General features: G+C 41.7%; 2 protein-coding genes across 2 annotated transcripts; one reads left to right on the top strand and one right to left on the bottom strand.

The window, feature by feature from the left end:
- Window positions 1-236: 236 nt before the first annotated feature.
- On the bottom strand, window positions 237-7,274 carry RPS7 (ribosomal protein S7). Its single transcript, XM_062572996.1, has 7 exons — window positions 7,254-7,274; window positions 6,635-6,716; window positions 6,220-6,291; window positions 4,391-4,534; window positions 2,755-2,819; window positions 920-1,070; window positions 237-352 (listed from the first exon to the last, which is right to left on the bottom strand). Exons 2-7 carry the CDS (start codon window positions 6,707-6,709, stop codon window positions 275-277), a joined length of 585 nt encoding a protein of 194 aa, XP_062428980.1. The 5' UTR covers window positions 6,710-6,716; window positions 7,254-7,274; the 3' UTR covers window positions 237-274.
- A 6,828-nt stretch (window positions 7,275-14,102) lies between these two features.
- On the top strand, window positions 14,103-23,278 carry RNASEH1 (ribonuclease H1). The gene is made up of 8 exons (XM_062572995.1): window positions 14,103-14,250; window positions 14,349-14,470; window positions 15,012-15,206; window positions 15,834-15,933; window positions 16,439-16,493; window positions 17,565-17,649; window positions 20,244-20,368; window positions 22,815-23,278. The coding sequence occupies exons 1-8, from the start codon at window positions 14,141-14,143 to the stop codon at window positions 22,899-22,901; spliced, it is 879 nt and encodes a 292-aa protein (XP_062428979.1). The 5' UTR covers window positions 14,103-14,140; the 3' UTR covers window positions 22,902-23,278.
- The last annotated feature ends 771 nt before the right edge of the window (window positions 23,279-24,049 follow it).

The following is a 24,049-nucleotide window of genomic DNA, read 5'->3' as shown; positions in this document are numbered from 1 at the left end:
GTCCCTAAAAGGTGAGTCTCAGTTTACTTCCATTTTATTTTTCTATGCCAATTCTTTTAACAAGATCGTCCAGTCATGTAGTAACAGCTTCAAGAATAAAGAGGGCTACCACTAAACTCTTATGACTTAGTGTTTTGATACACAAATGTCACTCATCTAGAAAGTAGAGCAGTCTCCCAGGTCAGTTAATCCCCATCTGTGTTTATAGAAGTAGAAATGTAAATGACATTACTCTGTTATATCAACAGTTGTTTATTCAGCTATTTTTTGCACTTTACAGCTGGAATTCTGGAAACTCAAACACCACATCTTTGCCTGTGAGCTTCTTGTAGACACCAGAAAATGTTTCCACCTGTGAAGACAGACAATTTATTTAAGCTGTAAAAGGAAGTAAAACGTATGTTAACAAAGATTAGGTACTACACCATTTCCTATGGTGTCTTCACTCTGAAGTGAACTCTCAGGCTAATTATTTCCTTCTAGATTAAAATAACTGAGTATTTATGTAGACGTCTATTGTACAATATTTAGAACTTCTTTCATTTGCAAGCAAAAGTGACCTGAAGAGTTGAGCTGTGCCAAATATGTACCCACAAAAACTAAGCCAAGTGATAAGAGACTTCAGGCTGTACTAAGCACATCAGCTTAAATTCAAAACTAAGTGCTCTATTCTAAAAAAGCCACCGGCTGTTCCCATGAAGGAAGCAATACAGCTGCCTTACAATACAGGGATTTTTGGCAAGTCTAGCTGAACTAGAGCTTTAGTTCAAGAACTGTCTTGCCTATATCTTTATCATCTTACTCCAAACATCAGCAGAAGCATCTCCGTTGCCACAAGCCAAAAGAGTCTTTTGTTGTATTTCATAAGCAGCCTCTTAGATATCAGAATGCCACCCTATTAACGATTTTTTTTTTTTACCTTGTGTTCAACATTGTTCTGTTGTGCTTTGTCCAAGTGGACTTTTATGAGTCTGCTGCCGTCCAGTTTTACGCGGATTCTCTTGCCCACAATTTCACTTGGAAAGACCAGATCTTCAAGAATGGCATCATGCACTGCAGTAAGCGTACGGCTGAAACACCACATTTGTATCATTAAAACAAGTTCTCAAATCTGCAAAATTTTCTAGTCTGCCAAATTTGTTAGTCTGCTAAAGCTTAAGCCTTCCACACATGCCCTTCCTGAAAATTTAGTTTTTCTACCAATATAGTGAGACAGTATCGTACCTTTTCACAAGTCATGCAAAAATAAACACTAAGTTCTACACTATCTGCAGAAGTTTAATGACTGTGTGTGAAAAATCAGCCGTGTTCTTGACCTGTTAGATCATACGTTGCTTTGCAGCAGAGTATTCACAAAGTAACAGCCAATACTGCCTATAACAGCCCTTACTACTACAGTTAAGGACAACTATTTAAATCAGAAATTAGTTTCCCCACCTGCAGTTTTGCTAGAGGCACTCACTGAAGAGTTAAGTATGCAAGTATCTTCAACTACACAGAGTATGCTCATAGGAGACTCAGTTTTGAAAACACTGGCTTCTTGAGCTGCCTAAAATGAAGTGGCTTAGAACTGCAAGATGTTACAGGAAAAGTCTAGTTGGTAAGTTTGGCCTGCACTTAAGAGACTGTTGATACCTACATTTGCATTCTTGAATTTGCTCTTTAATAGTTTGAAAGCGAGCCACAGTTGTAACAACGGAACCAAACTGTCTTAGTATATGAGCACAAATGGCTAATAAAGTTTCCAGCTTCCCTATTTGCAGTGTTATAAATATCACTAATAGCTAAGCCTTGTGTCTACAGTAGCATTTAAACCCTCCGAAGATGGGGATAGCTAGAGGAGACAAACTGTGTTTCTGTACTTTGCAGTACATATATCAGAGTTTTAGTACACTGTGAGTCTAACTTAGGCTGCTGAGGAAAAAAACGACAGCCTACGCATACTTTCCTTCCCTGCTGAACGTGGCAACATCCTGATTAGTATACAGCTCCAATTTTTATAGGCACCATGAAATACTAGTTTTAATGCAAGAGGGGTGGTAGGAACATACACTCAAGGCAGGACTGCTGCTAGATGAGTATCATGAAATTGCAGCTTTGAAATCTATGCCTGAGAATTTCAAAATCCAATTTTAAATATGACATAGGTTTAACACTGGGGCTGGGAAAAGTTACAGGAGCATGCTACATTTTTTAAGGAGGGCAAACTTTTAAGACTGCATGATGATATAGTAAACTAGAGAACAACATAAAAGAGGCACCGTCACTCAAAGACATAGCACAGTGTTACATGCCTAGCAATACTTCAAACCTAACAGACTAGGTGAGAGCAAGGAGGTCATTTAACACAACTGACGATACTACAGCTGTTAGGTTCGGATCCAGTAGGACTATTTGCACCCATACCCCTCCTCAGCCCTCTCTGTGCCAGCCTAACCATTTGTACAGAGTCTATGTCATGTGGTTCTTTCTATAGTTTTAAGAGGATTCTTGACAGCACAGTGTAGTAACAGAGAAAGCACGCTGGGGTTTCTTTCTTAAGCCAAGATTGCTGGCTAAAGATTCCACACAGCTTTATCTGGAAATATAGATGGAGTTCTTTCTAAGAAATGCAAACACTATCAGGCTGTAAGACAAACTAAGGACAAGACCACCCAATCACTTCAGTGACTTTTTTCAGAACTTCAACTAAACACTACTTTCTACCAGGCTGCAAAGGATGATTATCATATTGAATCAATATAATTTACTTACCTCCTGGGACGCTTTTGCTTGTTTTTTGTGCGGCTTTTTCTTGTTGGTTTGGGCAAAATTCTTCTCTGTTAAGAGGGGGGAAGAAGTCACTTCTCAGTATCTAGTGTTTACAATCAACTCCAAATGAAAAGCCTCATACGAACTTTAACAGAAGCAGAAGCATGAAACACCAAAAAGAGACACTTAAGTATGCCCAAAAATACACCAACATTAGAGCCATATATTATTTGCAGAAGCTGAAATACTGCTACTGCTTTATTTCTTAGCTACTGATCAATCCTGTGTTGAGCACACTGAACTGAAAGGTTCCTATTTTTCCCTCTCCCCCCCTAGTGCATAGTCAGGGTAGTTTATTATTTTGCGTTAGCAGTCTGAACACTATACTACTTTGGAAGAAGTTCTGAATGAATTTTCCAAGGTATGTTTGATTGAGTTTATTCCTTTGCTTCCTACTAAAGGTTGTCTCAGTCCCACAGAGAGCTAAGTTACATCTTCCTGAAACAGCAACAGTAGTTTGAATGAGATGTACAAACTAATCCCAATCAAACCTGGATTTAGAAATAACTTGTTCCAAAAGTGGTGTGTAGAGATGTTTATACCAGCCTGAATTAGTAAAGATTCTATTTTCTAATCTGCAAGGATAGAAATTTTAAAACTTTTACTATTAGATGCAGTTGCAGCCACTGTGGTACAGTTCATGGCTCCTTCATGCCCGTATTTAGAGCAGTTACTATAATCTAAAGTTGCCTGTCTTATTCAAAAGACATTATTTCACTTACAAAACAAACCCTACCGACATCATCTTCTAAAACATGAATTGTGATACCAACAGAGAATTCTGGTTCACTTAAATTCAGTAGATGAGTGGCATTTCATTACAAGAATTCTTCCTGTTGGCACAAAGGCTCTGGGCAAGATAACCTAACTGTCTTAAAAATCATGAAAACACTTGGTAACATGAAAGAGGTTCAGTCTAGCAACTAACCGTTCATCCTAGAGACATACCTCCAGAGTTTTTCTCCTCAGTACTGCTGCCCTCACAGCCACCTATTTCCTGGCTTAGCTCCTCCCGTAAGTTCAGAATTGAGGTGAAGTCTATTCAGGTTTTGTCTCCCTCTTTCCTTATGTTGAATTTTTAATGCTTGGATTATGTCAGTGTATTAAAGCTCCTATTGATGTTTGTTTTCTCCTCTGGCAAGTCTGTATTTGGCCCCCTTTAAACTTGGCTTCTCAAACTTCTGAGGGAATAACAGAGTCCAGAACAAGAAAGTTCAACTTCCTCCAAAGGGTTTCTACACATCTCACCAGTAATATTACACAGCCTCGGTTGCTAGTTGAAACATTTAGCTTACATCCACAGAAGGGCATTCTTTACATTTCACGTTGATACAAAAATATGCATTATATCATTGTTACCTTGAATAGACAAGACAAGAAGGGTAGTGCAGTCATGGAACAGGTTATCCAGAGAGGTTGTGGAATCTCCATCCTTGGATGTTTTCAAGACTCAGCTAGACAAAAGCCATGGCTGACCTGATCTAAAGCTGGCGATATTCCTACTTCAAGCATGAGGCTGGACTAGATGACCTCCAGGGATCCCTTCAAACCAACATTTTTATGATTCTAAGCGTTTTACCTGAGCAATAAACACCACATGCTTTCCACTGAATTTCTTCTCCAGCTCACGAACTAGCCGCACCTGAATCTTCTGGAAAGATTTCAGCTGAGGAACTGGTACAAAGATGATGATAGCTTTTCTGCCACCACCCACTTCGATTTCCTGAAACAGAAGTAGAAATTAAATGTTATATGGGGCTCAAGGAGCAACATTCAATTTGATCACTAATCCTCTGACCACAAACATCTAATTACTTTAGTTACAGTTCTGAAAGAAAAAGAGTATCAAATAAATGCTTTAAAACAGGTAGTTTCAGGAGCCAGCACTAAACAAAACAAACAAAAAAAAACACACCTAAAACAACAAAAAACCCCAACCACACAGCCATAGCACTACTTCTGCTGTACAAGAATGACAGAGAGGAATGACAGGATTGATTGCCCAAATTCACATCCTCCACATAGCTGAACTCAAATTCATTCTGCAGGAGCGGACTCAGATGCTAAAATTTTAATTATACTGACCATTTATCGGAACACCTACAATGCCCCTTACATACTACTGTCAAGTTTCTGAAGTTATTTGCGTCTGATATGAAGACAAAGCCAAAGTTTACAGTAGTAAACCACTATCTGTTCTCAAGCCTTTTAAGTAGCTGCTTCACAAAAGTCATCCTCTATCTGCTATTTGCTAAGGCCTGCATCACTACCCAAACACCACATCATCTCCCCCTCCAAATGCCAAACTTCAGGAATCAAAACTTCAGGAATTTGGAGAGATTTACAGCGCACTTCTCTCATGAACCCAGCCTACTCAATTCTCCAACAGAATGGAGCACTGAATGGTTGTTTGCAAAACATGTTCACGCATGACCTATTTCAGATGCCCATGTTAGACTTCCCACAAGTGAAAAATAAATGAACTGAACAACTAAGCTGGGAAGGTATTTTAAAAAAAACACTCATGGACAGTTGCAATGCACTGCTGCACTTCAGGAACAAAACAATTCTTCTGAAGGGCCCTGAGCTTCATCTAAGTTAATCCATGGGCCAAGCTGATATTTGCATTTCTATGTTTTTAAAAACTTTTTTATTATAATAAAAGTTATGCCTGGGTACACATTGGTGGACCTGGGCAAGCAGCAAAAAAAAAAACCAAAAAAAACAAACAAACAAAAAAAAAAAAAACAAAAAACAGCCAGCAGAAATCTGTGGCTACCACAGTCAGCTTCCAAAGTCCCATCCAATCTCCACAGCCAACAAATTAAACTACTAATTTTGTCCCCACTTTAGGATTCAGGTGCCAATATTTATACTGAAACTGAACTTACAGGAAGACTCAAACTATATTATCAAGTCAATTACATTAACCCACCTTCTATTTATTGCCCACTGCACAAAACAGAGCCTACAACAGACCAATTTTGAGAGTTATTACAATTTACGTTCTTCACAAAGATTTTTACAACACCTGTATTACTGACACCCACAAACAAAAGTCAGTTTCAGATCTCAAATTGTTTTCAAAGTAAAACATTTTAAATAAAAATGCTTAAAAGTGATAAATTTAACTACCATGTAAGTTTTTACAGCACCTTTTAAGATAAATTATTTTTAAAAAACTATTACAGAATCCTCCACAATAACAGCAAATACCAGAAGACAAACCACAACAGCATTTAGTAAGAAAATCATAGCCATTTTAAGGCAACTAAGGACCCCATCCAACTAGTACATCAACACCTGTACAAGTTTAAAAGACAAAAAAAAGAAGAAAAAAAAAGAAAAAACACAGCAAATCAAGTGACCAAGCCAACAGTCATTCTTTGCAGAGAAAGTCTAGCCTACCTTAGCTGCTGTGATGTTCAACTCCCGCAGCTGAGCCTTTAAGTCAGAGTTCATTTCTAACTCCAGAAGAGCCTGAAGAAAAGAAAGTTGCAGAATAATCCATTACACACAGTTCAATTATAAAGAAGCTTTGAGACTTAAGTCTGTCTACAGTGTCAGAAAGAACCTATATACTTTTCACCACAGTCTGTACCACAAAACATTTAACTTCCTACATGCCACACAGTCAGATACAAGTGCAGCAAATGTTACTGGTGGAAACACAGTCCAACTTTGACAGTTCCTATGCAGAACTAGGAAAGAGAAACGTGCTTAGGCAGCATTCATCTCAAGATTTAAGCTCAAGACAATGGTCACAACATTGTTTCCACGACTTGTAGTCAGTTATGGAATAGCAGAAGAAAAACACACATACCTGGGATATACCAGACTCGAATTCATCTGGCTTCTCGCCATTAGGCTTCACAATCTTTGCGCTAGAGCTGAACATGGCCTTTCTGCAACCCAAAAGAACATCTCAGGTGTCACCAGCAACATGTCAACCGCTACAAACGCTGCGACGCCCCGGAATCCCGCCGTACGTTTCCAAACGAATCCAGAGAGCGTCTCACGGGCCACGCACACCCCAGCGGCTTCACGCCGGGGGGAGGGCACCGACACCGGCGCGGGGCGAGCGGGCCCAGGCCGCGGGCGTGCGCGCCCGCGGGGCGAGGCGCCAGGAGCGCGCCGCCGCCGCCGCCAGACCGCCGCAGCCCCACGTGCCGCCGGGGGCCCGCGCCGGCCCTCTCCCCCGCGCCGCCGGCCCGGCCGCACAGCGGCCTCCCCGAGAGCTGGGGGGGGGGTTCCCGCCGGCTGCTCTCCCGCAGCGCCGGGCGCCCCGGTGACCATCGGGCCTCGGGCAGGCGGTAATCGAGGGCATCCCCGCCCCAGCGCTGCCGCGAGGAGCGCCCCGCCGCGCCCGACGCCGTATCGCCGCCGCCGCGGGGGAGAAGGCGCCGCCGCCGCCAAGGCCCGAGCAGGGCCCGAACACCCACCTCTCTCAGCGCCGGCCTAGGAAAAGGGAGAGCTCTCGCGAGAGCGGCTCAGATCCCGGCCCGCGAAGGCGCTCGCCCCGCCCACCGCGAGGCTGAAGCCAAACCAGGAAGTAGGGCAGCACGGATACCTACAGGCGCCACAGGCCGTCAAGGGCTTCCGCCAGAGCGAAGCCTGCGTGGACGCTCACTCCATTGGCCCGGCGCCTGCAGATGAGGTCATCGCCAGCTGCTGAGCGAGGCACCCGGGCGGAGGGAGCTAGGCCAGGTCCGAGGAGGCAAAACCGCGGCGGTGTGGCGCATGCGCAGTCCCGCCGCAGCGAGCCGGCGCGCTGCGCTCATCCCCTTGCCCGGGAAAGCGGGTTTTACTCCTTTCTCTCCGATTTTCATATTGTTTTAAAATTATATATTAATCATAATTATTATGTCACTGAAATACATGGTTACTAAATTATGTGACTGGAGTATGGTCTCTGGCGTTAATGCTAGGACGGCTCTCTGAGGGCCTGTGGCGCAGAATAGGGCCCGTCCGCACAGAGCGGCTCTGACCCGCTTCCCCCGATCAGCACAGCCGTGCCCAGACCGCCTGCCCACGGTCCCCAGCATGGGCTTGCCCCTAAACTAAACGGGGAGCAGGCCTCAACCCGGAGAGACAGCCAAAACCCTGCCAGGTGGCGGCTCACCACTAGAGCGTGGGCGATCCCATGGTAGCTCAAAATCCTCGTGCTTGGGGCTCGGGCACGCAGGACAGGCTCCCTGCCTCGCCATATCCCCTTGGCCAGCTTAGTGTCCCTGCTCGAGAGGCGCTGTCCTCCTGCAGCAGGTGCGCAGCTCTCCACACACGTGTCTTGCAAGCTGGGACGCAGGCGCGTAGCTTCCCAGCAGGGCCGGCGCGCTCAGTTCTGACATTTTTTTGAATCTGGCACAGGCTCTCTGCTCAGATTCCCTGAATAAACCTGAAAGCAGCCAGCTTTAACTTGTAATCCACATTTACAGTTTATTACTTAAAAAAAATCCTATAGTGAAGTAGTAGGCTACTGTTGTAAACAGAAACAAAACTGCCAAGAAACCCTCCCTATGCTAATCAACCAAAGTATCTACAGAAAGCAGCCTTTCCTCTTTCGTAACATTTGTATGTTTTTTGCTAAATTTATGATCACCATTAAAGATGATTGTTCAGTTTCCATTTTTCTCCCAATTCACTCTTTTTTTCCTTGCATGAATTCACAGAATGGGAAAAACTGTATAACTTATACTGATGTCCAGATTAGTGTTTATAGGGATTTGAAATCATCTAAACAGCAGATGCAGGTTGCAGGTTGCAAACAGCAGATGCAGATGCAATTCTAGTTGCAGAGTAAAGAAAAAAAAAAGAAAACTGAGAATTATCTCAGCATTCCAGTAGTCCATACTGTGAGACCCTCAGATGATCACACATAAGAAGGAGAAGAAATAGATGGTGTGCAGATGGATCAAAATTGGACCACTGAAGACATTAATGAAGAAATAAAGAAGTAATGTGACTACCTGCTGCTTCATGTCTCCATTATATTAATGATACTGAATAGACCAGACTGCTTGCATAAGAGAAATGAGAAAACAAGGTGTAAAGAGAAGCTTCCATTCTAATACCCACTGTGCCTTAGGAAAGGATGCAGCCTGTCAACAGCTATGTTGAATTTACTGAATAGATAATGCCTTGTATCAAAAGCAGCTCATAGGTTTTAAACTTTAGTTTAAAAATGGTTCAGTAAAACATGGCTGAATTTACAGCAGAGAATGTTGACAGGAACATTCATTCTCAGGCCCTAGCTAAATGACCACTTTCATTCAACATGCTGCCACCAAAAACTACAGACTTGCTCTCCTCCAATTTTCCCTAACTACTCATTCCCAATACCTATATTTTGGTAGCACAAGCATTTGTGTAGGTTTGGATTTGCAAAAATTGACTACTGTATTAAATATATCTAATTAGCTCATTCTGACTAAGATGGCTTTACATGATTACCCAGGTGTACTGTGGCAATAAGTACTAAATCAATTATGAAAGCCATTTAGAGCCCTATCCATATAAACATTTAAATTATTCTGTATTCAGATAAGGCGAGCTTTTGTAAGTGGACCTTTAAACATTTAGGTGGGGACTAAATGTTTCACTTGGTGAGTTTTGCCACTCACTCTACGAAACTATGAGTTATGGAGCTGAAATGCCCTCCTTACCCAGATTTGACTGGAAAATTCCACAAATTGTCTAATGAGGCAACAACAAGTAGACAAGTACTGTAAAAAAGCAACAGTACTGCTTAGCCTAGCAGTGCTAAATGGCACAGTAGTAAAAATGCCAGCTGTCACATGGTATTTGAGATTTTGCTGTTCTACCACTGTGGCACAAAAGCAATGAAAAAATCAGCAACAGGAATACTGAAGTAAAGGTATGATTAGATGATTATATGCAGTGTTACTAACAGGAAAAGCAATGAAGGTAATGTGGATGGTATTCAGTGGACTTCAAAGTCATTTTTTTCTGTTTTGAATTTGAGCCTGCATGTTGGTCATGACAGCCGGCGAGTTACTGTTCGGTCCTTGCATATAAATTGGATGTATGAATCTGTCTGTTCAGCCAAAGAATTAATGAGTGTGTTAGGTCTTTTCTCTCCCCATCATTTACTGCTGGTTGCTCTTTTTTTACATCTTGCCTAAAGAAGACTACAAGTAATATAAATGTGTAAACCTGTAAGGAATGAGAAACCCACCTGCTATAGAAAGCCATAATTAAAAGAAAAGGTGACCAAGGGCAGTAATATACAAAATGTCACAAGCATGAAGTAGTGAAAAGCCTGAGAGTCTTAGTGGAAACATTGACTAAGATAAATAATGTAAATAATCTTGATCTGAGAAAAATCAGAAGTAAGCATTTTTTGTAATAATATGAAATCTCACAGATTAATTGGAAGAAGCAAGAAAAATGCAGTGATTATATTCTGATAGAACTCTGACCAAATTGTTTTTCTATTCCACCAAGATGTGTCAAATACATAAGCTCTTTAATTTGGATAAAAAAAGGTGTCATCCAACTGATTAGCATAGCAATGTTGAACCTATGGCTGCTCTTGGAATAGAAGGCAAAATTAATGTCAGTGGTTCACATTCTTGGTGTTTTACTAAGCCACCCTTGTAAATCTCATTACGATGGTCTACCACTTTGTCATCCTGAGGCTGGCTTTCTTTTAATACACTAGAATTATAGCTACAAGAGAAATCCACTAGCTGAAAACACAGCAGTTTGTATATGTTGGACTATTGCTGGAGGCAGTCACACCTGTGCTCCTGTCTTCTATCCTGCATTCTTACAAGCAGCCAAGCTGAGGCGCAGACATTAGGCACCTAGCCAAAGCTCTCACCTTTTGTCTCTCAGGAGGTGACAGTCCCCATACGAGGGCAAGCAAGATGAGGTTGCAGCTGAGCTGAGGTGGTGTGTAGGGCAGAAGGAGAGCAGTGGGAAGCTCTCCAAGTCATGCCCCTCTGAGCACAGTCCCACTGAAGGGGACATGCCCAGCGGTAGCAGCTCTGCAGTGCAAACCGTAGACACACTCGAAGCAGCCATTGTCAGGTTTCACATCAAGCTGACCAGCACAGAAGGTCATGGAACAACAGAGAGGGTAGAGCATCTGTTCCAACCTGAGATACACAGGATTTTTGAAAGTCTGATATATAGCACTGTCAGAGGCTACACACTGCTGCTACAAATCAATGCGTTAACTTTTAATCTCCTTGGACAAGGTAGTACTCATTAGTTCAGAGGCCATTGCTACAAGGAGCTCAGCTGGAACACTTACAAGCTGTCCTTGATTTAGACAGGGGGATGTGCTAAGAGAAACAGTTAATGACCTTAAGCTCTAGACCTTTTGATGTACTAAATATATTGACTTTTACAGCACCTTTCAATGATGATCCTTCCTCAAATGATTTTCAAGATGAGAAGGCTAAATGGGGATGAGGGATTTTTCAGCAAGTTTTAGGGGAACATTTGTTCCTAGGTGATGCTCCATTCATTTTAATGACTCAATAGGGACCAAAAGTCCCTTGGAGCTCATTGCAGGACCAAAATCATTACTTGGATAGGCAAGAAAGATCTTGAATAGAGGACATCAGTGAGATTTCATAGTGTTTTAATAACCAAGGCTCTGATCCTTCACACTACTTCACTGAGTTAAATTTGCAACCAGAACATGCCCCTGTAAAGCTTTTCATTTTGGAGAAAGAATCATAGAATCATAGAATCAGTAAGGTGGAAAGGGACCTCTGGAAATCATCTAGTCCAACCTCCCCGCTCAGCAGGGTCACCTCGAGCATGGTAGACGGAGTTGCATCCAGGCGAGCCTTGAATATCTCCAGAGAAGAAGACTCCACAACCTCTCTGGGCAACCTGTGCCAGTGCTCTGTCACTCTCACAGGGAAGAAATTCCCCCTCACGCTCAGGCGGAACTTGCTGTACTTCAGTTTCTGCCCATTGCCTCTTGTCCTGTCACATGGGACAACTGAAAAGAGTTTGTCCCTGTCTCCTTGACACCTTCCCTTCAGGTACTTGTACACACTGAGAAAGTCCCCCCCTCAGTCTTCTCTTCCCCAGGCTGAAAAGGCCCAGCTCTCGCAGACGTTCCTCAGAGGGCAGGTGCTCCAGCCCTCTGATCATCTTTGTAGCCCTACGCTGGACTCTCTGCACTAGCTCCATGCCTCTCTTGTAGTGGGGAGCCCAGAACTGGACACAGCACTCGAGATGAGGACTCCCCAGGGCTGAGTAGAAGGGCAGGATCGCCTCCCTCGACCTGCTGGCAACAGCCTTCCTAATGCAGCCCAGGAGACCATTGGCCTTCTTGGCCACAAGGGCACATTGCTGGCTCATGGTCAACTTGTCATCCACCAGCACTCCCAGGTCCTTGTACGCAGAGCTGCTCTCCAGCAGGTCAGCCCCCAGCTTGTACTGGTGCCTAGGGTTATTCTTCCCTAGGTGCAGGACTCTGCACTTGCCCTTGTTAAACCTCAGGAGGTTCCTCTCTGCCCAACTCTCCAGCCTGTCCAGCTCTCTCTGAATGGCAGCACAGCCCTCTGGGGTGTCAGCCACTCCTCCCAGCTTGGTATCATCTGCAAACTTGTTGAGGAGGCACTCTGTTCCCTCATCCAGGTCATTGATGAAGAAGATGAACAGGATGGGACACAGTGTTGAGCCCTGGGGGACTCCACTAGCCATAGGCCTCCAACTAGACTCCATGCCACTGATGACGACCCTCTGAGCTCTGCCTTTCAGCCAGTTCTCAATCCACATCACTGTACACTCGTCAAACCCACACTTCCTGAGCTTCTCTAGGAGGATGTTACGGGACACAGTATCAAAAGCCTTGCTGAAGTCAAGGTACGCAACGTCCACTGCTCTCTCCTCATCTACCCAGACAGTCATTCCATCAGAGAAGGCTATCAGATTGGTTAAGCAGGATTTCCCCTTGCTGAATCCAGGCTGACTACTCCTGATCATCTTCTTTTCCTCCGTATGTCTGGAGATGACATCCAGGATGAGTTGTTCCATCACCTTTCCAGGGATGGAGGTGAGGCTGACCGGCCTATAGTTGCCTGACCGGCCTATAGTTGCCTGAGGAGCCAATTCAGAGATTGAATCAGGCAGAAAGACAGTGAAATGCTCCCAAACTGCAGCCATGAAAGTAACTTAAAATGCAACAACTGGACACTTTCCACCATAAATTGAGCATATTATGAGTATGCATGTTTCCTGGTCTCTGCAGTCTTCCTTGCTAAGATCTGATACATTGCTACGTTTCTTAAATTTGATCACTAGTTTGTGCACTGCTCCTTAAGTATGTCTCGACAATTGTCAGGCTTTCAGAATGAATAGGTTATGCAAACTTCCATAATATCATACATCTTTTCCTCACCCAAAGCAAAGGTTAGTTTAGTTGGTTTTTGTAATACAATTCTTGTGTTTTTTAATAGCAACTTCTGTGATGTTTAGTGCTTTCCTTAAAGTCTCTGTAGTTAGAACTATCTTATATGTAACTCATATTTAACACTAAAACCCAAACACTTTTAGCCCTAATGTTTATGTCACTTGCCTTGAAAACATGACAGAAGGACAAGAAGCAAATCAAAAGGTTTCTGATTTTAAGGACATGAAATCTTTATACCATTCTTTTACATTTGCTGAGCATAATGAACAATCTTCCACGCTTTTGCTAGGTTACTGAAAAATGTCCCCTGGGCATCAGCGTTAACACACTGTGATACAAATGGGCCTGCCTCAGATGCATCTGCACGAAGCCAGGCTAGGTAAACCGGCACTATTCCATCGGTGCCAGCCAGGGAACAAGGGATCAATGGTTTTGGTGGTTTGTTCTCAGAAATACAAAGTGGCGATGTTGAAGAGCAGGTGACAGTCTGTGCCGTGCCCCTATGCGCTTGAAAACCAACTGGTGGCACCGAATGAGGAGGTAGCGACCCACCCGCTTCTCCGGAGGCGCCTGTAAAATTCACGAGGAAAACCGCTTTCTCAGTAGTTTGGCCTCGCTCGCAACCCGTAGCGCTAAGCGCCGCCGCCGCGCAGATGCGCTGTCCGTTATCTCGCTCGCGGCGACTCCCAAGCGCGAGCCACCTCCGCGCATGCGCAGGAGGGCGCCGTCGCCGGGGTGAAACCCGCAGCGCGCTTGCGACGCTGGGTGGGTGGCGCGTGCGCAGTCGCAGCCGCGAGCGGCGGCGGAGGCGGCGGTCGCTGCGCTGCGCTGCGCTGCGCCGCGCCGCGCCGCGCCGCACCGCGGGCGGCGGGTGTGGTGGCCGGGGCGGGGCCGCCGGGGCGGGGCGGGCGCGGATGGCGGCGGCGCGCCATGTTGCGGTGGCTCGTCGCGGTGCTCAGTCACGCCTGTTTTGTCTCCAAGGGCGGCAGCATGTTCTACGCGGTGCGGCGGGGCCGGCGGACGGGGGTCTACCGCACGTGGTAAGGGCCCCGCGCGGCGGCGGCGGCGGCGCGGGGAGCGGGGAGCGGCAGCCGGGCCGGCCGCGGGCGCCGCTCACCCGCCGCCCCCTGTGTTGCAGGGCGGAGTGTCAGGAGCAGGTGCACAAGTTCCCCTCCGCCAGCTTCAAGAAGTTCGCCACCGAGAAGGATGCCTGGGCCTTCGTGGGCGCCGGCCCCGCGGCGCAGCAGCCCGAGGCCGCAGGTAGCTCGTCCCCCCTTCGCCTCCTGCCGCGCTGCCGGTTGCCGGGAGGGACTGGGGGGGCTGCTGCGCGGTAGCGCGTCCTGCCTGAGCGCCTGCGGCTCTGTACGAGGGGGAAGGACTTGCCCCTCCCCCTTCTGGGTGAGCCCTTAGTGCAGCTTACACCTGAAGGCGGGTGGCGACTTCTGCTTAATGCCCCATAGCGCCTTATTGCTGTCGAAGTGCAGCGGTGGCCCTAGGATCCTAACAGAGTGATGGACGTGTCTGTGCAATAAAAACATTTCTGCGGGCACCTGGAGAGTACTGCTTGTAGTGTGCCTGTTCTTATTTGAAGGCTGTCATGTATGTGTCTGAAGTTTGATCCGGAATTAAGAATGACTTGTGTGTTTTATTCAATAATATTTTGGAGGTTGGGAGGCTGACAGATTTAGCAGACTTGGAATACTAATAGATGAGAAAAATGTCGTCCTTGAAAACAGTCACCCTGAATAAAATTTGACTCTTATGTTTAACTCAACTTACTTCTTCTTTTTGTCTTATTAAGAGACTCATAATCCTTCAACTATAACACAGGAAAATGCTAGCCATAGAGAGGATCCAGAAATAGATGTTTTGTGTTGTAATAAATGCAAGAGGCCATATGAACAGTCTACAGCTGAAGAACATGATACAAAACGTGTAAAACATGATGAAACGTATTTAGCGCCAACAGTCAGCGAAGATAAATTTTCATATATGGGTAAGCTCTTTTTATTGTTTCTGTGTGTTTTGCTTAGTTTTTTTGAGTTCTTCACACTCTTGTAACTAACAAAAGTAAATATTAAGGGGCTTTAAGAGAGGTTTGATGAGACTAGAAACACCAGTCCCAGTGTCACAGAGTTTCTTCTTAAAATGGAAATTTGAACTATCTTCACTTTCTTTTTTTCTTTTTTTTTTTTTTTTTTGGTGTAATACTAATTGATTTCAACTGTATCAACGTGTAGGTTAATCTGGTCGTTATAGACATGGTTTTATGTACACCTTGGTTAAAGACCTGATACTTGAATAGAGCTGTAGCTGATAAACTTAGTCTTGACTGAAGAAGGTGGGAGTATGTTTCCCACTGTAGTGAGAATGTAGACCTCCAGGCAGAGATGCTTTTTGAGGCTTGACTTGCATTTGGGAGCAATGAGGGTGTAAAGCTGCAGTCAAACTTCTGGTGTTGTGCTTTACTATTTATATGGCTTTGCAGATAACACTTCAAAGAGCTCTTTGTAGAAGGATGGTTTGCAGATTAATCTGCTCACAACCTTTTTTTGCTGCTTAAAGAGGGGACTGCATCTTTGAAGAACTACCTGAACTTCTGATTTTGATAATTCTCTTGTAGGTGACTTTGCAGTTGTTTATACAGATGGCTGCTGCTCAGGTAATGGACGTAATAGGGCGCGTGCTGGAATAGGTGTCTATTGGGGACCAGGCCACCCTTTGTAAGTAGCTAGATGGCTTTTTTTTTTTTTTTTTTTTAAAAAAAAGGAGAGAGAGAGAGAGAGAAGTACACTAATATTTTGTGTATGACTTAAAACATCAGCCTCCTTTTGAGTAGGAAACCATGTTGTTTAGACTCCTCTCACTACTGTGAGAGTAGTGAGTTACTGAGAACAACAGAGATCAGCTTCTCTAGGAAGTAAGTGTGTGGGGGGGGAAAGAATTGTAAATAATATTTTTAGGGGATGAGGTTGCAATCCAAGGGATGCAGAAAGTTTTAAAATAATTGTAGACACACACACACAGAGAAGACAATAAAGGTAACTGCCAATTGATAGTAGGTCCCAATATGCTTGAAATACTCTCTACATGTAAGTTACAGTTAAAATCTTCATCCATCTTCCTTTATTAAAAAATAGCTCTCCTTTTTATTTTTCTAATAAGCAGTGGTTTACACTGCTGTGAACACTTTGAATAGTTGATGTCCTATTTGTTCTATGATCACAGAAATACCAGTGAAAGACTTCTTGGACGGCAGACTAATCAAAGAGCTGAAATACATGTAAGTAGTAAGCATCATAAAATGCTTCTGCCTGTGGAACAGAATGGTAAATTCATATGACTATTTCAGTTCTAGCCTTTAGAAAGCAGTTACAGAGCTGTGAAGGAAGTATGCAGCACATTAGAGTTATGACTTGAAACGAATACTTCTCTTTAGGTTTTATTGATCTTTACTGGATTTGAAAAAGGAGTAAACCACCCTTGGAAATTCCCAAATGTCGTCAGGCCAATCATAAATATTTGCCTTGTGTTAGGAAAGCCTGGTCAAATCCGTGTTCATTAGTGTATGCTTCAGACTTTAGGGTGAGAGCTGTTTATTGGTAATTAAGAGGAGATTTCTCTGCCTTTTCCGATAGTATTGGAGTGTCACGTTTCTTAGCTAAGCGTGATAAAACTACTGTGGGTTCTCAGGAGTAATTTCCGTTTTTGCTGTTGGAAACATCAGACTTAATCTCACCTTTATTATTATAATGCTGGTACCCTGCATTGTATATGTGGAGGTAAAGTGGAATGGGAAACTGGTCTGCTTCAAAGAAAATATACATATATGAATAAAATATGGACTCTATTTAATGAGGGACAACCAAAGGTCATGGTGGTGTGTCGGGGGCCAAACTTACCACTGGAGAGCTTTTCAGCTCTCCGTGGAGATCTGACTGGCTTTTGTTAATACACTTCTTGACAACAAAAAATAAAAATCTTTTAGATATGGCCAAATTGTTGGAACTGGGATGAATCTTTGCTCCCAGAGTTATGGAGAAGATGACTAAAACTTTCTGTGAAGTTGATAGATCCTTGAAGAGTTAAACGTGGGCAGAGAGCTGCTCCTGCACTCCAGAATGAAGGACAGAACTTTTTTATTTGCTGATGAAACTTAAGTGGCTTCTTGTTTGTCTTAGGCATGCAGATTTTGGGAACCTGTACTCTAAAGCATGCTGGTAGTCATTGGTGGAGAGACTACAGTAATATTCTCTATTGTTCGTGTGTATTAACATCAGGTATTTTGTTGGTATTTTAACTGTATCTGTTCGAAACCTGTTCTGAACTGTGATTCTATTGAAATATTCTTAAGGCAGCCTGCAAAGCAATAGAGCAAGCAAAGAGTCAAAACATCAAGAAACTAATTATCTACACTGATAGCAAGTTCACTATTAATGGTAAGTTAATGGTGATTTTTTTTTTCCTGATTCTTAAAGACAGTGCACACAACTTCATTATATAAGGGCCATAGAATGTTCTGGGACCTGGAGTGAGGAATATAAGGAAGAGAATGCAAAACTTATTTCAGTACTCATGACTGTTTGGGGAAAAAATCAAAAATATTGCAGGAGTTACTTCACTGAATGAAATACAAGCACAGACATAGTTATAGTAAAGAATGGTAGAAGCAACTGAGGTATTTTTGTAAGTTAGACTTTCAGTATGACAGATGGAGCTTGCAAAAATGTTCTTGTATGTTTTGCTAAGGATGACCAGGGGAGTACTCAGAAGTTGCCCTAGTGATGCTGTGTTTTCTTTTCTTGATTTGGAGAGGGTGTCTTAATATGCAAACCTGAAGTATACTAAAGATTTTCTACTTTTTACACCTAGAATGCACTTCCAAACTTTCAGGTTACACTAGAAGACTATCCAGAGATAGCGTGTGCTCAGAGTGTGTGTTTAAAGCTTCACCTTCATCCGAAGATGTGGAAAATTTTATTTCCCAGAAATCCCATATGATATAGGCAGTAAGACTTAATGTCCAAATAAAACACCCTCTCCTTTACCCTGCAGCCTCAGATTTCGTTTCTGTGATGCTTCTAAACAGCATAAGTGTCTCTGTTTGTATTTTGCGCTTTGACAAAGGATATACCTACATTAGTTGTTTTTGGGTCACTTTGGAGCATTTATGAGATTACTATTAAACAAAGATTTAGTGGAGCTTTTGATCTGAAACTGAAATTTGCTTTTTTCACATTTCAGTTGTGGAAGGGTGAACATCTTAATCTTAGGATTAAGTTCCTGAACTTATAAGTGCTAACATTGAGTGTAATTACGTGTTTTATTACTTGTTGCTAACAAAATAACTGAATGGCTTTATGTTAAAAATCCATATATCTTCTGTTTTTCTCCAAACAAAAAGTCATTCTGCTGCCTTGGGAGCTCTCTGATTTGTGAATGTGGAGGAGGAGGAAGAAAGAATTTAACTTCTCCTTTATTCAGGTGGCTTATGCTTAGTGGGAAAGCAAAATGTATTTTGAAACAATTTAACGTCGCCTTAACTAGCAATACCCTGGAAAAGACAGAAAGCTGCTAAGTAGGGAAGAGTGATTTCTGGTCAAAGAAAGACTTGCTGGAGCTGTCATTTGCTGCTTGTTTCAAATTCTGCTAGCTTGCATGTGTGTGGAAGAGGCTTTTTAATAAGGTTGCTGAATGGAAAGCACCAAGGGATTTATAAATGAGAAGCAGGGGGCAGAGCACTGTAGAGGAAGGGACAGTAAATGTTAAGAAACAATGTCAAGGACTATCTCAAATATTCCAGATAAGTAGCTTATTCCCCCCTCCCCCCCCAAGATTTGAGTATAGAATTTCTTGTAGGAGCAGGATGTGTGTTTTAGTCTCTGCTAGAAACATTCTGAAAAAAGGAGTAATTGAAAGAGCCTCTACTCATGTAGAGCTCATGTTTAGGGCTAGGTGTTGCATGATCAGTACAATTCAGTTACATAATTTATGCCAAAGTGCAAATTGTCCAAAGCAATATGGAGGAAATAAGCATCTTTGCAGTTTGCTTTTGTGGGCGAAAAGTCTGTAACATCTATTGTTCTGTGAAACTGGTGTTACGAAGGAGGAAAACTTGTTATGTTGGATAAAATTTCAGTTAAACTTTGGTATGAGGGAGGAAAATAAGAACCTTTGGGTGCAGTCTTTTACTCTTTATTTTTTGCAGGCAGTTTTCTCTTGCATTTTGGGTCTCTGAGGTGTAAGTTCCACTTCAGTTTAATCAAAGTTATTTCTAAAAGTAATTCCTAGTCAGTTTTACAAATACAACAGAAGGAAGCTTGCTATTAAGGACAAATGGTTGTGGTATGGTTTGTTTTTTGGGAGATTTTGTATACAAGGTTAGTGAATGCACAGTTTATTCTGTACTGCTTTTACAGCAAATGTCTTAAACTGTCCAGACCAGCAAGGGTATGTTTAAAAAAACTTCCTCTTTTAAGGCATCTTGTAGTAAACTTTTTTGACCATCAATAGATGTTTGTCTGCCTCTTCCATGTTAAAAATCCTTATTTGTAGAAATAGGCTTATGTAACCCTTTCCTGAAAGGTTCTGTTTGGTATGCAGAATCCATAGGACAGGTGGCCATCTATTCTTACTGTATGTGTGCAAGTGTGTCTTTGTCCTCTCAAAAAAGCAGAGCAATTCAGATCTGTTTTAGGTTACTGTACCATCAGGCTAATCCTTAATTTCAGTTTACTGAAGTTCAGGTGATAAGTTTAGGTACACATTGCACACAAAATTTTACTCTTTAAAACAAATGTCTATACAGGAAAATATTGACAGGTAGTTCAAGCAATGATGGAAAAAATACTGTCCTGAATGACAGTAGTAGAGAACCAGACAAAAAAAATCCTTTACCTCTTACATCTTTGCTTGACAGTTTGTACACAGTTACTGTCTTTATAGAGGAAGATTGTTTCTGCAAGGCTGCTCGCTCTGTCTTGATTCTTGCTGGATTCTTCCACAGTGGTATGGTAATACTCTCTTTGCATAGGTATTACAAGTTGGGTTGACAACTGGAAAACGAATGGCTGGAGAACAAGTTCAGGAGGAAGTGTAATAAATAAAGAAGATTTTGAAAGACTTGATAATCTATCAAAAGGCATAGAGATTCAGTGGGTAAGCACCTCACTTATTATTTTTAATGATACCTTAAGCACTCTTCTTTGTTATGGTCATACTTCTAAGATTTTAGAATTATATAGAGCATAATATTGTTATACGTCTTTAAATATGAAGAAGTTACTTGTTTCATTCAAAGTTAGAAAGATTATTACTTAAATATAAGCAAATCTCTTGGAACAAGTATTTCATTATTAAAGAACTTGTTTATATTTGCTTGTTGTCTTTTTTTACTACTTAAAAAATGCCTATAATTATTGTTAATTTGTTTGAACTGTTAATAGGAGAAATTTCTATTCCTGGAAATCTCAATTTGAAATGTCTGTTAATCTCTTGAGTTGTTGTAGTTCAAATTCTGGATTTGCATTTCAGAATTCTTTATATGCTGTTTTTTTTAGTGCAACTTGATCAAATGAATTCTTCAAACTGGGGAAAATTGGGGAGTATAATCTGAAATAAACTAATTCCAGTTTCCTGTCCCATAATTGCGTTCTTGTTTTGAAGGGTTTTCTCCCAAGAGAACTGGGCGTAAAAGCTATTGAAAACACCTTGCAATTGTTTAGCTCTTCAATAAAGAACTAAAAGAACTTCTATGCTGTATTTCTCGTAAAAACTTTTTTTTGTAACCTCTAATTCTCTAATTTCAGTGCTAAATGTTGTTTGTGGATGTTCCCCCCCCCCCCCCCCCCCAAATTTGAATCTAGCCAAAGTGAAAGTATTGCATCTAGAAGCAATTCTCTGCAGCATTGACTAAATCACTATTAATGGTGTATTTATTTGGCTTCCATCTTTAGTCCGTGGAAAATGTGATGGGTTTTTTTTTTTTATGTTTACTTTTCCCAGGAAGGAGATGGAAAATATTTGCAATATATTTCCCTATATGGTGTTCTGGAGTTGGCCACCATATCCTAAAGGCTGACTTATATTTTATGTAGTTACTTCTACTATCTATTGAGTAGAAGAAATTGTAAAAATCTAAATCTAAGGCCAAAGTTCAAGTGCCCTTAGTGCATTTCACGTAAAAGAAAAATTGAACTTTCGTTACATCTGAACCTCTTAAAATGGAAAAAGATACTTTTTCCAGGCAAGCAATGTACTCAGGCACTTGTTTATGGTAATGTGCTCCCTACAGTTCTTCCTGTGCATTCTAGGAAAGCTGCTATGAGGTGATGGAAAAATAGATGGAACCCTATCTATTTAAGGAAACAATCAAATGCAGCAAGATAATGCTTGCATTAGCCTGAAGTGGGGTGGTGCTGCACTGTATGTGTAGAGTCTGTGAGGGCCAGATGGTGAACATCTATTTTTTGGGTTTGGTGAAAATAGCCAGAAATGTTATTGTTAGACATAGTATTAGGTTATAGTATAAAATGTCTTTTTTTTTTTTTTCTTTTTTTTTAAAGAAGAAAGAAAGAAAGAATTTGGACTGTTGTGGCAGTTTCTTTGATATGAGATATTTTCTTCCAATTTGTGTCTTGTCCTCTATACACTGAAATCTCAAAAATGAGTTACGCATAAGCCACCTGTGAAACTCTGAGACCAACTGGAAAACAAGCTAGCACAGTGTACCTCATGTAGTTTATTTTATGTATGAAATAAAATGTATTAAGTATCTTGAGAAGCATGTTCAATGTATTTTTTAGTTTTGTTGCCTATGTGTAGATAACCTGAGTAAAATTTTGACTATTGGCTTTTTTTTTTTTTTTTTTTTCCAAAATAAATTGAACTATTTGTTTCCAGTATTATGCTGCTGCACTTACTTTTTTCTTGCAGCCAAACACATTAATGGATATCTCTGTGTTGGATCACTGATCTCGCAGGCACTTCATGCTCCTCTTCTCTCAGATCTTGTCAAATAGCAAGCTTTGGTTGAAGCTCACTCCACCCTAAGTTTAGAGTTGAAAGGGTTTTTCAGTTTCTAATTGCTGAAAAATGGATAGTTAAGACATTATCTGAAAACTGAGATACACCTTTTCTGCATGAGTGCTGTGCCCCTCATGTCTATTGGTCATAGTGGCACAGAGGTCTCTGACTTGGTGGAAAAAGAATAACTTGGTTTAAGCCCTGAATGCAGAGGATTTTTCTTTCATGCTCCTGAAAGTAGGATTCTGCTTTTGAGTTGGAGGGTTTAAGTCTCACTGCTGTTCTCTTAAAGGCTTTTCCTAAAGGTTAGGTTAGGTGGTTCGTTGCCTAGTTCACCACCTTTCACGAAGCTGTTTTTGACAATTTGGCAAAACAATTTTGTTAGTTCTAGGACGGTTATGAGAATTACTGGGAAGGACACCTAAGGATTGAATGTGAGGAAACTACTGCTCTAAAGAGAGAGGTGCTGCTATACAATGAATAGAAGTGTTTTTTTTTTTTTTTTTTTTTTTTTTTTTTTTTTTCCTGTTTATCTTGAATTCTTGTATGTATAACACTCAGATACTTATTATTTTAACAGATGCATATTCCGGGTCATGCTGGCTTCCGAGGAAATGAAGAAGCTGACAGACTAGCAAGAGAAGGAGCAAGTAAACAAAAATTGTGACATATTGGGACTAGAGACTATTGCAGTTGGAGGAAAAGGATCATATCAACAGTTTGACCTGTTGTTTCAGAGTTGAACTTAGAACTGTATTTCTACATGGCCTGAAACTTTAAACATATATCAACTTACAAGGAAAAAACCCACACGTTTTCCTTCTGTAGCATTTGTTTTATGATCAGGTCAATGTTTAGTTAATGGTATACAGCACCTGCTTTTTCTTCGTCCTACGGAAGCCCTGCTGTCAATGTTTTTTAGCTGTCTCATACAGACTTTTGGATTCACTATATGTGAGACTTCTGATGAGATAATATTAAATTGTTATCCTGACTTAAGTGTTCTGTATTTCCCTCTTAGTAAAATAAATTACTTTTTTTTTTTCTTTTTTTTTCGTACAGAGGTATCTATTAACAGCGCAAAATAGCGTGGGTGGATGGGCTGTATCTGTGAGCTGAGGGGTGGGGAATCAATGACCCAACAACTATTAATGTGCTTTGGCATTGTGGCGGGAGCGGTAATATCTTTAGAAGCAGATTTTGTAACATTCACATGTGGTTCACAGTATCATCAGTTATAGCATCTGTATGTTTTCATCAATGTCTGCTGCAAATTAGTGTGAACAAACTTAAAAGCTAGGTCACAAGAAAACTGGAACAACCCTTTTCTTACTACTCTTCCTCAAGCCTGCTTAATTTCCAAACTGTTTCTTGCTTCCTATTTTAATAACTGATTTTTTTCTGTGTACTGGTTCTCATTAGCCATGTTTAGTTCCCCTTCCCTATTGTCCCATTGTCCGTTTCATCTGAAATGGTAGTAGGAGATGATCAGCTGCTCCAGATCTGGGTTTGACTTAACTTTTCTGTCAGTGGTGGGATTAATGGAATGGCTGCTGTGTACTTGAATTCAGAGTAATTACTATTAGTTTTATTTTTATACATCTAATTGGCGATGGTAAACAAGTTTGATATGTTACCTTTGTCAGCTTTTTTGTAAGGCATTTAAGACCACTGGCTAGTATGGTTAAAGCTAGAAGTCATTTAAATTTTTATTTTAATTAATAGAAGAGCTGGAGCTTGGTTTGTTGCTAGTTCTGTCTTTGCATTCCTCTTGCCTCTTTACTGGAGGCAGAGTACATGATCTCATGTTTTTAG

The sequence above is a fragment of the Rhea pennata genome, chromosome 3, assembly GCF_028389875.1.
Source record: "Rhea pennata isolate bPtePen1 chromosome 3, bPtePen1.pri, whole genome shotgun sequence".
Taxonomy (NCBI): domain Eukaryota; kingdom Metazoa; phylum Chordata; class Aves; order Rheiformes; family Rheidae; genus Rhea; species Rhea pennata.
Note: the sequence above shows the minus strand (reverse complement) of the source record. Positions and strands in the feature narration are given on the sequence as shown.